Consider the following 17,098-nt stretch of genomic DNA (forward strand, 5'->3'; position numbering starts at 1 on the left):
CCAACATACAAACATACATACATAATACATAAATTCACACATACATACATTTAAACAGACAGGTGAGATTTATATTATAGATTATCCTGCCTGTATCCATTTACGGGTGTCTTGTTTGCTATCGAGAAATTGATGACACCTTTTCTCTGGAGTTCGAATCGTGCGACTGGCATAAATGGTATACCTCGATGGTCAAGATCAAAGTGTAGTATCTGTTCTTCAGATGCCGCACTTCCATTTCTCGTTCTCTTTCAGTGGAGGAGAAATCCTTCACGGCTGAGACAATTTTTATTTTTGTACCTTTTCTCCACGTTAAAAACCGACCCTGGTGTCTAACTCTGTCCAGTGGGTAGGCATTGTAAATAGGTACATCCGTGAATCTGCAAAATGAAACGTATACGTATGTTGAAAATATTTAAATATTCATTATGAAAATAATCGTTTGTAGCTACGGTCTTTAATGAGTAAATAAACGGAGTCATAAAAGATATAGTGCATGTTCATTCCTATTGAACATTCTTATAACGGCACACTATAGCTGCCCGTTTTCATCTACACATCTGTAGCGTTTTTTTTTTTTTATTAAAGTAAGTATATATATGTATAATCATTATTGTCAAACACATATGTTCTTTTCAGATGTTTAAAGACTAATGTTTACGTGTTGCTTGTCTTTTAGGATGTACAAACACTCGACATTGACTACAAATTTGAAAAATTAGCTTACACTTATGACAAAGTAAACTATGCTGGTCTACCCGAGTTTATCGAGACAAAGCTTCACGCTAATGGGAAACGACTGGTGGTCATTCTGGTATGTATAATAAATTTTAAAGGAGTTTATTTTACTGAAATTTTTTACCCAGGAATCACCACTTATCAAGGCCCGGAGGTCACTCGAGGATAAGGGTTAATGAGTATACATTAGTCAATGTGAATATAGCGTAATAAACATAAGTAGTGTAATTTTTGTAAATTGGATTACTAAGGGGACAGTTCATCAAGAACTTGTTTACGTTGGACTTGAAGATAATCAGATTGCAGTCAGCTGGAAAGCAGGCAAATGTAAGAGAGTTCTACAGGCGTGCAGTTGTAAGAAAGAAGCTTTGTTCATGGAATCTACATTTAGGTTTAGGCACAGATAAAGAGTGTGGGAAATTATTGATAGTGGTTTTGGATAGACGAGTGTTTTTCGCTTAGCGAGGGGTTACCATAGATTGAAGTTCAGACGAGTGCTTGCCATGAAAATAACGATAAAGCAGAGGCAGGCTTGCAACGTCTCTTCTGTGGGAAAGAAGTTGCAGGGAAGAGAAAAAGGCACCCCCACTAAGCTACGAAGTCTATTTTGAACTCTGTCAAGGTACGATAAGCTGCTTCTAACAGCTCCTGCCCAGATGTGGCAACAGTACTCCATCATTGACAGTACCTGTCTTTTATATAGGTAGAAAATTGCATCAGGAGTAAGATATCTACTGGAGCGGCAGAAGGATGACACAATTTCCAGCGACCTTGGCAATGGATTTGATATATGTGCTCCATTTTAGATCGGAAGTAAAGGTCAAGCCGACCAGCTTGTCAAAACATGAAGCCTCCCCAAGACAAAAGCCATTCATTTCCTAAACTGAAACCGTATATCTATAATATAATTCGCTGTTTTGTAATTTTAAAACTACTTCAGTAAATTTCTAAGAAATGTTGTTTTCTTAAGGTTAATTGTATATGCAGCACACCAAAACAATAAAATCTTAAAGTAATTGATTTTTCATCTTGTTCGTTTCACTTTTTAATATATACTATTCTTTTGATAGGACCCAGCAGTTGGAGCAGACAATGCCTCGTTGGCAAGGGCGAAACTCAACAGCCCTGGCTACGAAGCTTTCGAAGATATGATTCGAGATGACGTCTACGTGAAGAATTCAAATGGAAGCGTACTTTTAGGAGAGGTGAGTTAATAGATTCAAGAGGTCACACAATAGCAAGTTTCAGATAGACTGTTTTATGTAGTCGATTAGCTAATCGTCTTCAAAGCCATACTCTATTTCAATCTATATGTAATTCTAAATAGATTTAATTTATTCGCTATTCGTGCATTTTCCATCATGTAGGTGCAGTCGCTACAATGTTGGTTCTCAACGGTAGCTTTCAGTATCACCTGAGTCAACATTTCCTCTATTATCGCTTTAATTGCATTAGCTTATATTTTAAATCTAGAATTAATACTTGTCAATTTACTATTAAGACACGTTACCTTTCCCGATTCATCAGAATACCAGAGATCCTTAGAATTAAAGTACAACCTGACAATAATATTTGACGTATGAAATAATACTAATAGCGTCTGTTTATTCTCTAAAAAAATTATTGATATTTATACAGTTTTTACCCTAGCGTTAATTAAACTATCATGTTGCATTTAAATTCGAACGGTTTTAAATTGAATGTTGAGTCTATTTTGTGAAGGAATTATTCTCAAATCTTCGGTCGTTAACATAGGTTGCGCAAAACAAAATGTTGATTTATTAGCTTAATAACTTGATTTGAATTGAAGATCTGTTGCTGCCATAAGTTTAGCTTCCACGTCATGCAAGGTCTTTAGAAGAGCAAAACTAACTTATTTAAATGAGTATTTAATAGGAGCCCGATTTAATTTTGCGAAGACCTGTTAGGTTTTTATTTTAGCATTTGAGTAATTTGTCTTGTGGGCTTTATCACAGCAAAAGGCTAAGAGATGGGAATTCTGGCTTCAAATCCTACTGCTGACTTACAGTTTTCCTTAAAAGGCTATGGAACCTCATCTAGAAAGAAAAGGCGTAGTAGCGGACGATAGGACGACTGTTTACCTCGCTGAGATTACTTTCGGCCAGAAGCTGCAGCCTCCTCTGCTACCAGTCGTCGCAGATTCGCTCCACTGGCCATGAGTATTGGAGGATCAGAGGGTATCTATCTGATGCGAAACAGATACTGCACCTAAACTGCACAAATAAATTTGGAGGCAAGGTGGAAAGTCCTGTGGTGATGGAGTGAGACTACGCCAACACCGAGAGATAAAGCACTGAGGCCCCAACTAGTCATCGTCAAGACTGACGGACTGCATGATGATGATGATGATGATGGTGATGATGATGAATTTGTCGTAATTGGATTAATATTCAAGAGTGTCAGGTTAGTACAGTGCACAATGTTTGCAAGCAGATATGCAAAGTTTAGAAGACGAGCTGAATTAGGTCTGCATTATTGTCACATCGTTCGAAGTTGAGTTCTTTCGCTATGGAATTAATCAAAGAATTTTCGTTTGTCAAAATCAATGGCACGAGTGGCTTTGTTCAACTGTCAGTGCGCGATGTTCAAAACCGGTTGTGCAAAGTTTAAAAAGATGAATTGAAGTAGGCTTGTTGGAGTGCATCATTCGATATGGATGAATTCTTATAGCATTAATCAACAAATGCCCGGTTTTCAGGATTCGTTACGCGATGTTTGAAATAGGGTGTAAAATATTTCATAGACGAGTGGAAACAAGTATGTTTTTTCATGTTGTCAACGAGCATCGTTTGAAGTTGAAGAGTTCTGTCATCAAAGAGTTAACGAATATTAAGTTCTCAAGTAATTAATATGCCCAATGCGCCTCTACTTTTTTCAAGTAAAGGGATTTATCCTAATATTATATTAAGAACATTTTAAGCTAAGTGTCTCGCTGTAGTCAAGGGCAACCAGAAAGCCCCCTTTTCATTAGCTATTTTATTGGAGTCTAGGGGAGGGCTCCACCTCATTTACAGGATTACTCCACTTGCTTTGATTCTTCCCTTGTAATGTTGTTTTAGCAATAGGACATTAAGTACCATTTTTAAGTATTTGGACCGAGAATTGGACTCGGTTTCACAATCCATCAGTGAACACACTTATCATTATGACAAATGGGCCAGTTAGCTTATAATGATATAGTATACTGCTTACTTTACTGGCCCAAATTCTGCACATCTTTTATATTAGATGAATATCCGGGAGTCAATGCTAAAGATGAATATCCGGGAGTCAATGCTAAAGATGAATATCCGGGAGTCAATATTAGATGAATATCATGGTGTCAATGCTAAAGAGGAATGATAATTCTTTAAGTTTGATTTGAGTGTTAGTAGAATCTGACTTATCCATCGAGTATTAAGTCAAATGATTTGATATGTTGGCGATTGTTTCAGCATGTTTATTATATTAGGTCTGATCGATGTTCTTGTAGCTCTATTGTAATGTATATGATGTATCAGGGAAGCTGATATATAGATCACCGGTTCATTTTTACAATCTTCTATTTTCTTTATCGCTGCCTATGTAATAACGTCGGGGTCACCACTTGTTGCAAAGTGATCAATGGCGAAAAAGAAAGGTCGAAGCTGAACAAGCCAATAGCTACCTCACCTAAAAACAAAAGGGCGTGGGTCTTCACCAGACTCATAAGCTGTTAAAACGTACTAGAGATATATCATATTTTGTTGCCAAGCGGTGCAGGTCATCAGATAAGAACCGACACATAAATTTCAATAAGATGAATGAAGTTTGTACGAACCAGACGTCAGACATAAAAATACGCTGGATCTCTTTCATTTAACATAAGTTACAGATTACAATTAATATCAAACAAACTGAAAAGAAAAGTTGTTTTGATTAACTGTTAGCTTACCGTCATATAAGCTGAAAAAGCTAATATATTGGGACGTTATATATATTTCTCTTCAATGTGTTGGTTTGATGTCGAAACGATCCGTAGTATAAAGAAACAGTTGTAAATAAAAAGTGAATACAAGGCGTATATTAAAAAAAAATCCGGTTTTGTTGGTGACGCGTTGTAACCGTGCAAAGAAGTGATATGTCTGGGTCACCACCATACTCCTCTGATTAATGCGGGGTCGAGAAAAATGTTCTGATGCGATAACTTTACAAATATTAACTCGCTTTTATTATTTACTAGCAAGCAAACTCAGAGTTGCCCGGGATTGAATAACAAATCCTATGCTCGGCTTTTTGCTAATAACATGGTATTACTTCATTTACATGATTCATATAGTTTTTATTCATTAAAAAAATATTTTTTTGGTTTTATCAATGATTTCTCTTATTTTTGATTCTACGGTGCTTTTTCAATGTAGAAATATTGGATATTTTGCCCTTACACATGTACCAACGTAGTTTACACACACACACACACACACACACACACACAATACACATACGCACACACACATGCATACATACATACATACACGCGCGCACACATACACACAAAATAAGACATTAATAACCGTCTCCCTCTTACATGAGAAGAGATTGACTATCACCAACTTTCATCGTTATAGCTCAACAATGAAAAAAAAATGTCTATAACTCAATAAAGGAGGTTGAGGTCGGCCGAAATAAGTGACTTATATCGTTTTCATTAATTGAAAAAATTCTATGCAAGTAACTTGGTTGTAAAAATGATTTCTCAAATTTGTACATGCAAATTTCTCTACTTTTTTGTATTTATCTCCCTCAAGTAACATCCAGCGTTTCTCTGGAAATTAACGTACTGAATTTTTAAGCGAGATTCTGTCTTCTTCGATTTTTGAGGGAGAAATTTAAAAACCATTATTACATCAAAATGGGATATATTTAAAATTTTTCAAATGATGAAGGGTCTGCCTCGTAGTTCACTTAGGGCGGCACGTAGAAATTCAAGTCTGCTTCAAATCTGGTCACGAGTACACAAAAAACAAATGAACAGAGAAACGAAATCGCTATTTATAGCCGCACAAAACAACGCGACTAGAACAAACGACTTAAAAGCCAAATGAGACAAGACCCAGGAAAGTAGTAAATGTACACGTGTAGATTATAAATGTAATGACAAATTGTACAGGCATAAGCTCCAGTCAATATTAGAAGATGAAAGACCTGAAATCCTCTGGGATATTGATGTACAAATGGCAAGATTTATTAAAGCAAGAATAATCATAATCAACAAGAAAAAAAAATGCCAAACAGTAGATTTTGACGTCACAGCACTTCACATGGTAAATATTAGAAAGGCAAAACAATAAACATCTGAAGAGAATAAGAAATATATAGAAAATTACTATAATATTAACAATTGTAAAAACACCAGAAACAGTTCTTGAATAAAGACAAGGAAAAATTGGAACCAAGCTGCATTATTAAGAAAATATCTTCGGCCGTGGAAGCCAATTTATGTATCAAGGTGACACATGTCAACTACGTTAAAGTTCAAATAGAATAACTCTACATAAATACAACTAAAAATATAGAGAATATTACGCGAATCCAAAAGCACTGAAACTGAACAAAAATTCCATGTACAAAGTTTCTTTCCTAGAACTGTCTCTTTGTGACACACAATATTGTGAGGCTGCTTCCTAGCTGACTATAACATGGTTGTATCCAAGTCTAATGTAACAAGTTCTTATTGAGCTGTCCTTTTAAATAATTAAACCTACCCAAGTTCCACCATTACTGATCATGCTGTCTTTCCATCTACCTAACGTTTTTTGCAACCCAAATTCTAGGTAAGGCGACAGGTTATCAGCGATAACTTAAGTGCAAACAGCTGTTGCGAGAGTAGTCTTGTAACGGACATCGTAAAATGAGTGTATAGATGAAAATATGGGAAGATTTATTGTTACTTATACTTCAGGGAAGATCGCATATATTTTGTGTATAAGCGATCGCTGATAATGACCCGTGTGAGCAATCCTAGTGAATGAGAAATTATTACGGAAATCTGGAGAGACCTGTCCTTCCTCAGATTCCAGGAAAAGTAACCATTTTTTATGCAATAAATAGTCTGATATAATCTATTTGTTTTCATTTCCAATTTAAATATGTAAGTCGCTGATTACGATCCCCAAATTAGCCAAAAGTATATTTATGAGCTCCTATTTGTCTCCCCACAAGGACAAAAATAGAAAAAAAGATTGATTGATTCAAGCCCTCCCTCAAATGACCCTCTGGATTCGATTAAAAATGAAAATTGCCACGGTGTAGAAAGATTTCTCCTTCACTGACTGAGGAGAGAAAAGATAAAGCATTGCATGAAAACATATACTACACTTTGCTTCCAGACAACAGTTGTGAGTTAAAATTAGCATTTATTTAGATAATAACGAATATATCTAACTAAATGTAGGAATATAATTTTGGATGAATTATACATACGAAGAGAGGTCCCTTAAGTTTTGAGAGAAAATGGATAACCCTGTAAGAACGCCTTCGCATGTAATCGTGAAACAAGTGTTGCACAATCATCAACCTAAGTCGACACTGCTTGCTGCCAGTGGCAAGAAGTAGAAAACGGCTGGAAACAGTGTTGAGATAAATAAAGAACACATACAGCACCTACTATTCTAAAATGGTCACTCATTTTAGTATTGACAAGGCTCAACATCGCTTAACTTCGTTGATTTGACAGGAACAGATGTGTCAATGTATTTATACGATGACAGTATATATATATATATATATATATATATATATATATAATAGGGCAACAAGAGTATGAAATGAAGACACAAAACTATATATAGGTAGATATAGAATGGATCATTTATTGAATAATGGAATACAGGCAAAATTTGGGGGATAGAAGGGACTCTTTATGCCAGGGCATTTCGAAGTCTAACGCTTCTCATAAGAAGAGTAGAGAAGGTGCTAGGTAGCATCCCTAACGAACCTTACCCTAGACGCCGCATCTCCCCCATGCTACCTAGCATCTTCTCTACTCTTCTGATGAGAAGCGTTATGCTTCGAAATGCCCTGGCATAAAGAGTCCCTTCTATCCTCCAAATTTTGCCTGTATTCCATTATTCAATAAATGATTTTATACTCTTGTTGTCCTATTGTATAAGCTCCAATAATTATTGTTCAGCTTGGCATTATTCGGATAAGTCTCCTTTTGTGGAATTCATCTTTCTCTTTTCTCTTTTACTTAAAGCTATATATATATATATATATATATATATATATATATATATATATATATATATATAAATATATATATATATCTCCCTCTCTCTCTCTCTCTATATATATATATATATATATATATATATACACCTCTCTCTCTCTCTCTCTCTCTCTCTCTCTCTCTATATATATATATATATATATATATATATATATATAACTGCCGACTGTCATCACGACGGTTCTAGGTTCGATCCTCGGCTTGGGATAGGTGTTAGTCTAGCGGCACTGATGAGTTGTGAAACAACGAAACAGGACTGTATGTCGATGACTAAAATATATTTTATATATATATATATATATATATATATATATATATATATATATATATATATACACCTCTCTCTCTCTCTCTCTCTATATATATATATATATATATATATATATATATATACTGCTATACGGCATAAACATACACACATATATATACATACTTATGCTTATTTTTCACAAGTGTGTATACGCAAGTAAGTGCGTTGATGAGATGATATTTTCCCTCTTATTTAAGTTTATTGGAGTTAGGCAGCAGACACCGAAAGAAAACATCGCGACCGTGTTCCTCCGATTTCAGGTCACCAGGATCACAGATGACGACGCGTCCGTCTATATCTTTTTGTTTACCTTGGTGACGAAACGTCATCCGGGTCGCCTCATTATCGAAGCAATTACAGCATAGACATTGGTTCAAATTTCCCAACGGGCTGGTCAACGGAGGTGACGGCACGATAGGATTGTGCCCGGTGTTTGAGGAAATCTTTTATTACGCTTCGCTACATGCGACAGCAGTGGACCTCTTGTTTGCTTTCGTTTCCTCTCCCTCCTGCTCATACATATGATTCTCTTTATTAGTCTCAAACCACTACTACTACTACTACTACTACTACTACTACTACTACTACATAATAATAATAATAATAATAATAATAATAATAATAATAATAAGAAGAAGAAGAAGAAGAAGAAGACAAACCAAATATAATATCAGGAAGTTTTTATAAATCTCTACCAAAGTATTTCGATATTTATTACTAGTTTATACCTGTTGCTTAAGCGGTGTTGGTGCAGTACTTGGCTAGTATACGGTCTTTGCATCATCCGACATTTCATTACACGACTATTAATCACTAGACATTTAACACATGTTTTTTTTAATCACGTGGACACTTAATCACATCGAGGCATTCAATCACTTGTGGATTTCCGAAAGCGTTGGAATGTTTTTTACCACATTATCTTTGTCTATTCTTTTTTTCTTTTTTTTTTTTAAATAAAATAACTATTGAAATGTTTCTTTTTTTATATTCTGCATTGCTTTTTTTAAGTTCGGTATTGTTTGTTAACATTAAGTAAAAATACTATTTGCAGAAGTTTGTTTACATTTTTAAATGAAAAATAAATTAATTAAAATAAATGTTATGTTTATTGTTTTTTTGTTAAAAAGTTTTTTTTAAAGAGTGGCTGATATTTACTTCAAGCGAACAAATAACCTCTCCTCTAGCTCTTGCATGATCGGTGGGTGGGGGGCAGTTTAACCCTATAGATTTTAATCTCTCGTAAAAATAACCCCAAAGTTGTCAATAGGGCTAAAAATTTAACATAATAAAAACATAATCACATGAATAACATTATTACATAAATTTTATTTTTTCCCTTTGGAGATCGTTACTTGTCTTTGTGTCGAGTGATTAAGTGTCCACGTGATGAAAAACCATGTGATTAAACGCGTACTTATGTAGAATACAGACCCGCTGAAACAATAATGTTATTATTCAGAAACTTTTGGCGTATTTTTAAAAGGGTATTTTATGAGGATAAGCTGCTATTATGAAATTAGACCATACCAGATTTACCAACATTCTATCGGAAACACTTCATACCATATTAACGTAACATTTTCAGTAACAAAAGAAAATAAATTCTTTATACATAGGTGCGGGGTGTTTACACGCCGTCTCTTTTTTCGTTTCTTTTTATAGTTGCTTCTTCTCATCGTAGCCGTTTCGTCTGAGGGTTGCTATAGATTTCATGAACAAAGTAACACAAGGGGACGTTCACTGACAGATTACATGCATGTTTTATTGAGAAAGAATTGATACAGGAGATAGACTAATGTTATTGTAGCTAGTTAGTTACTTCTTAAACTTAACTTTCTAACTCACCAAAATGAGTGATGCACACGGACAGCCATCGAAGTAACATTCGCCTTGGATTACAAGTTTCCTACATTATCGACGGTGTCTCGTTGGAACGACTTCAACGGAGAAACTGATTTGCAAACTGTAGTTTTCTCTTCGCTTTAAAATGAGACGTCATTTCTCATCGCCTTTCTGTTTTATCAAGCATTTGACTTCTTATCCCCCCCAGCCTAAACTGTATGTTTCATTCAACACTGGGAATGGTTCTATTTTACAGATCTAGGTTATGTGTACAATGTGGTCCTAGTAAAAATGAACAATAGATTTCTTAATCACAACTGACGTAGGATTCTTAATATATAACATGAAAAAATAGGCTCAGATAAGACCATACTTACGTTGCAATACGGAATTGTGTTCAACACTCGGACGATCAGAGGAAAAAAAAACTTTGCTCATGGAATGTTTTTTTTTTAATTTTAGGATTTTAGGATTGAGAATGATAAAAATTGTGAATAGTTGTTGCAACTAGACGAGGATTAGCTACGAATGTTTTACGGGGGGCGCAGTATAGAAGATCAGTCGAACACGCATCATGAGACTAACGATAGTAGAGATAGCAACTTTTTTTCTCTGAATAAAAGAAAGTAATCCTCACAGCACGTGAGACATAGTTGGATAACGGAAGTTAATTAACGATGAGCTTTGTTAATATGTAAATAGGTACACATTTTTTAATATTAACCGTTGTATAGCGTAGAGCCTGGTGTCGTATCCCGACATTTTTTCTAGTCGTCCTAGACTTTTCCCTGCCACTGGCATCAAGAAATGTCACATTAGAAGCGGTGTGGTTAGGACTTACACAACCCTTGCTGCACAATGGACTACCTGTAAGGCATCCTTACAGGGGTATCCACCGTCTTTAGAGTGAATGGGAGCATAAAAATAACAGTTAATAATCGAGAAGAAATTAAAAAAATAATTCGTTCTAATTATCATTTATCTGCCTTCTGAATTTCTGTGTGTAAATATAAAAAAATGGTAAGTTCAATAAAATTCTAAAATAAACAAAATTTTGAATATAGATGTATATGATTAAGGAAATAGACACGGTTTTTCCCGTCCAGAATAAAGCTATGGGAATAAAAACAAAGACGCCACATATAAATTCAGTATCACTCTACCTGCCAATACCTAGTGTAAGTTTTACTGATATTATCATTCGAGTTTATTCATTATCATAAATTCTTATAATAGTTCCAAGAAATGACACTTTTTAAAAGAAGTCATATTTGCAGGTGATATCATGAAAGTTTGTCTCTGATTATTTTCTATTCTCACTCTCCCCGACAAAACCGGGAACTGTTATACATTTGCTATATTTTTTCACAACCGCGCCGGTCGTGTTTACTTTGCTATTTCGTACATTTTATATTCGTTTTTTCGTCTAGATTATAGAAATTTGGATATCTTACTTCACAAGTTTCGGGCAATTTGATTGGCTGTTCGAATATGTCTATCTGATTAAAGGAATATCGGATCATCGGTTAACAAAACCTTCGAATAAACACTAATAAATAATATCTACCATCATCCTTCGTACGAACTACTCGCCAAATAAAACATAGGGAAAAACACAAACACACTTTGCGAAGTCAGCAACAAGCAGTAAGCATATTGTCAGATCCAACACACACACATTCTAGCCTCTTATTTATTTAATTTTTTTTTTTGCTGGCTCGTTCTTCATTTTCTTCTTTATTTTTTTCTAACGCACTTTCTTTTTCTTCGCCTTTTCCTTTTTGTCCGCTTCTAAATTTTTTTCTTCTTCATCTTCTTTATTCGTCGTCGGCTATTTTTTTCTTCGTCGGTTCTTCTTCTTTTCGCCTTCTTCGTTCCATACTTCTTTATCTTCGTCGCCTTTTGCTTCGTCATCGCCTTCTTCTTCGTCGCTTTTTTCTTCGTTGTCGCCGTTTTTTCTTCGTCGTCGCTTTCCTGTCACTTTCATCTCCATCTTCTTATTTGTGTTTTATCCTTCTTCGTATTCTTATTCGTCTTTTACTTTATCGTCATTGCCGTCATAATTCTGCTTGTTTTAGAGATGGTAATATTTTCATAATTAAATTCTACGTATGCTCACAATTTATCAGCAGTTTAACAGCCGTTACTGATTTGATTGATTTAATTATACTTGAATATAATGTAAACATCTTTTGCCCACATCCAAAATGTGAAACGCAATAACGGACCGAAATTATATTCTATCTTTTCCGGAATTTCATGCAATCTTATTAAAATATAAAAACAGCGCCAACAATTAACGTCAATACGTTATGAAGGAGGAGGGAGTTGATGACTTCCATCCATTTAATTCTCACAACATTTCCAAGTTGCGAACATTGCAAAAAATAAACATCCTATTTCTGTCATCTAAATTATTTTATGTATGGCACATATTACATATTTTCTTTCTTTTGATGTGTGCTATACTAATAGTCTTATAAGTTAACACATGCGTACTTATGCAGAATACAGACCGTGCTGAAATAATAATGTTATTATTCAGAAACACATTTTTAATATTAGAGGAAGCTAAAAATTTGATAAAAAATAAATCTATATATCTATAAAAGTGAACGTGTCTGTGTGTCTGTGTGTCTGTGTACATTTCCCTACGCAATAACTCTTTGGGAAAATCGATGTGATCGGTTTTCGGCCAAAAATTTGGCTGTTAAGGGGTCAAAGTTCAACGATTTGACCTTTGAGAACTCTACCAAACTCCGACAATTTTGGGTCTAAACACTTGAAATTTTAGATATAGATTCCTTGGACATGAATCTAACTTAATAACTTAATTTGAGCCCAAAACACGGAATTTTAACGGGTCAAAATAGGGGTCAAATTAAAAAAATTGACCGTTTTTTTCTTTTATTTTTTGTTTTAGCATACACCTCCAAACACTCGGGCAACGCCGGGCACCCATGCTAGTATCATATAAAGTTGAATTTAACTTTAACAGTACCAACAAGTGAACGTCAGTAAACGCGAGTAAACACCAATGCCCGCAAATAACTGCCTTAATAGAGCAGTAACCACCAGTGATTATCAATACTCGAAACTGAAGAAAAGCGATTTCATTTCGGAGCAGTCCAATGAACGTTGGAAAGTATCATGATCGACAGTGGCCGACAATGATCGACACTTGAAGAGGCAGCAAGTGCCTACCAGTAAACGCCAGTAAAGCAAGTAAACACAAGTAACCCTCCCAAAGCGTCACGAAATGTCTCAAAACACCACTAAACGCCAGTGACCACAGTACTGGCGACTGGCATTTAGTGACAACCAATTTCATTTTGGAGCAGTCCAATTTAGGTCTATACTAATCATGGCTGTAAGTGATCAACAGTGAACGCAGGAGCCGACAGTGAAAGTTGTAAAGACAGCCGGTTACCGCCGATAAACACCAGTACTCGCAAGTAACCACCTGAAACCAAAACTAATCACCAGTAACCTCCAGTGCCGCTAATGACAGCCAGTGGCTTCCGCCAGCTGCCACTGCGAGACAATGACCGATAGAGGAAGCAAGATGATTTCATTTTGACCACAGCCGCTAGTACCATAATTCTCTAGTAAACGCCACTACTAGTAACCGCCACCATCTTTCTCTGTGTTAACATTTTTTAAAACTGTTTATTCATAGTCAGTAATTAACATAATATATATGATAATACCTTAGATAGTCATAGTTTAATTTGATTTCGAGAGGTAGGATTTCCTTTATCGAGTCTGTTCTAGCTTTATGTCGTATTTCTACCGGGCAACGCATGATCATGGGTCCTGCTATATATATATATATATATATATATATATATATATATATATATATATATATATATGACTCTGTGTGTTTTAGTTTTTAAGTAAGATGCTAGTAATGTAGGATATCGGAGTCGTGGATTTACTTGATGTGAAATATAAAACAACTCAAATTCAAATTTAAATTTAAAATCTTCGTATATCTACATATTTTTCAAAAATACATTTCACATATAAATCAGTAAATATGTTTAGCAAATATGTTAATTATAATCGGTATGCTATAATGTTGTAAAATATTTGATAATTTCTAGAGTAATTCTATACTTTTCACAAAGAAAACAGATCAAAAGTATGCCATAAAAGTACGCCATAAAAGCAAGATATAGAGGAATAACAAGAGAGCTATGAATTAGTTTTAATGTATTCTTTTCTATATTATTAAAGGTTTTTGTTAATTTAAGTATCAATTTATTATTTATATTATCATTCTATTTTTCACGATATTGCTATCGGTCTTCTTAAACACTTACATATTTGCCAACAAATTCTTCAAGCAAATCACTTATGTAAGTCCATAGGGGAGACAACCGAAGCCGCAAAACTTAAACTGGTCTACAGGATACTACAGTGTCGGCAAGAAGTGCACATTTAAGCTAAATTTAATGTAACTGTTTAAACGGCTTATACCTCATTTGATTCGCCTTTTATTTTTCTATAATTTTACTTGTTCATATTTGACTCTTAATTGAAATATTTTAGTGTTCACGTAAATTAAAAAAAAATAATTTCATATCTATCTGCGTAAGTATACTTTAATAATTATGTTTCAGTTTGAAAAAAATATGGTATAATAAAATTATGGGGTGTTCGTTCGCCCCTGGCCTCCATAGAATGGAACTATGTCACAAAGTTTAACAAGGTTTTTTTAATATAGATCCACAGAATATTGTGATAAGTGTTTCAGTGTGAACAGGTATGGTATAATAAATTATGGGGTTTATCTATTTTATTTTTACTTTCATCATATTTTGCTTTGGTTTTGATACCCCCAAATTCAACCCAAATTTACAACCGTTCCTTTTCATAACCTATCATACTTTCATAAATCAGAGTCCATTTTCTGTAGGCTGTTTTTGAACCCAGACAACGACGGGTACTTTTGCTAGCATATATATATATATATATATATATATATATATATATATATATATATATATATATATATATATATATATAAACCACTTCATTCTGTGAGACAGGATGTGATACATAGAAATTAAATTGAGCATTGAAATAAAGTAGAGATGCTAACGGTGTAAATAATGAGGCAGATTTTTTGTTGATTACAGATTAAAAAATAAAATAGTTTTGATACTAAAAACGTAAGAAAACTCGGGATTAAACGAGGATCAACAAATGTTCCACCCTCTCATACGTTTATGGTCGTCGAAACCGGTGAAATCATCTATTTTTTAATCGGATCGGTTTATTACCTGCTCTAATTATAGACCCCCATCTCGCAATCCTTAGTCCACAATATATTGTAGTCTACATTGCACTGCTGATAATCTACTGTTGATTGTAGAAAATTATCTATATAATGTGTTATGTAGTAGCCTCCCAGAAGACACCCGGCCACTTTTCTAATAGTCGATCGTACAATAAACTATTATTATTATAAAAGTTAGATTTTATTTAAGAAAGTTATAATTATGAAATAACATTATTATGATTATCGGTATGAAAATTAGATTTTGTTACAAGGATAAATAATGTTTATAAATTCTAGAATGCAACGGAGAGCTTAGGAGCAAGAAACAAATGTCAAATACATAAACAAAATAGACTTGGCCAGAGAAAACGTGACTGGAAAGTCACCTGTTAGATCTTTGTGTTGTCGAATGACGTAAGCACAAATCATTAGTTTTAATATATATAGGAAAGTTAGCTAGTTAAAAGCGGGGAGTTGAAGAGAATACGTGAGATAGTCAAGACGGGACTTAGAAATCGGGACAAGAATCTCTCTTATGACGCTAGGAAGCGGCGTATTCCAAGATAGCCAAAATGTTAAGAGAATTAATCTCTAAAGATGCCCGGGCGGAATCAGAGAATAAATGTTGTTATATATAAATATAACTATTGTGTCATGTCGTCTTTGAAAAACAAGATATGCGTAGTTTAAAATGAACCGTTTTACATGTTTTACATGTCCACAACATCTTTACTCAACGTCTATTCGTCATTCATCAAAGAACTCGTCCCCATCTCGTCGTCATATGCAAGCATTCGGTTGTAAAGTAATTGTCTCTCCTCCGTCTGTAAACATATTGTCAATACATTCACGTCATCGTTTCGTGTCAGCATCACAACACAAGTTATGCATTTATAAGATTTGGGCTGACACCGACAACGTAAGATCTGCCGAATTTGGTACATACGGAATATATATATATATATATATATATATATATATATATATATATATATATATATATATGTGTGTGTGTGTGTGTGTGTGTGTATATATATGTGTGTGTGTGTGTGCGTGTGTGTGCGTACTTGTGTGTTTATGGGTGTACTTATGTATGTATAAATGTGAGTAAGTACGTGTATGCACGTTTTGTGCATATGTGTAAGTGTGCATATGTGTGTGTATGTATATACATATATGTATATGTATACGTATACACTCATATATATATTTACTTTTGTCAATATCGGTATATGACTGACATAATCATTCATGCCACTATCACTGTTGCTGCTATTATAAATATTATTATTATCGCCTTCTTTATTACCGTTTTCATCTTTATTACCGTTTTTCATCTTTATTACCGTTTTTTCATCATTATTAATAAATTTGTTACTATAATTACTAAATTTCCATTATTTCACACAAGTCAACAAACGATCTGATTGGAGACCTGTGGTGTTCTCTGGAGGCTAAGTGACAGATTATTATTATTATTATCATTATTATTATTATTATTATTATTATCATTATCATTATTATTATTATTATTATTATTATTATTATTATTATTATTATTATTGCCAATGATAATTGACAACACTATTATTAGAATTACTTTGCAATCGTCATCATCATCATCATCATCATTTTGTCATCTATA

At 34.2% G+C, this 17,098-nt stretch overlaps 1 protein-coding gene across 1 annotated transcript in view; it reads left to right on the forward strand.

The window, feature by feature from the left end:
- Nucleotides 1-17,098, forward strand: part of LOC145246762 (sucrase-isomaltase, intestinal-like) — a 1,547,717-nt gene that overhangs the window by 162,946 nt on the left and 1,367,673 nt on the right. The window contains exons 9-10 of the mRNA XM_080108534.1: nucleotides 680-814; nucleotides 1,809-1,943. Coding sequence (XP_079964660.1) covers nucleotides 680-814; nucleotides 1,809-1,943 — 270 coding nt within the window. The remainder of the gene's footprint in view (nucleotides 1-679; nucleotides 815-1,808; nucleotides 1,944-17,098) is intronic.

This window comes from Euprymna scolopes, chromosome 24, assembly GCF_053919585.1.
Source record: "Euprymna scolopes isolate OS-2025 chromosome 24, ASM5391958v1, whole genome shotgun sequence".
Lineage (NCBI taxonomy): Eukaryota > Metazoa > Mollusca > Cephalopoda > Sepiida > Sepiolidae > Euprymna > Euprymna scolopes.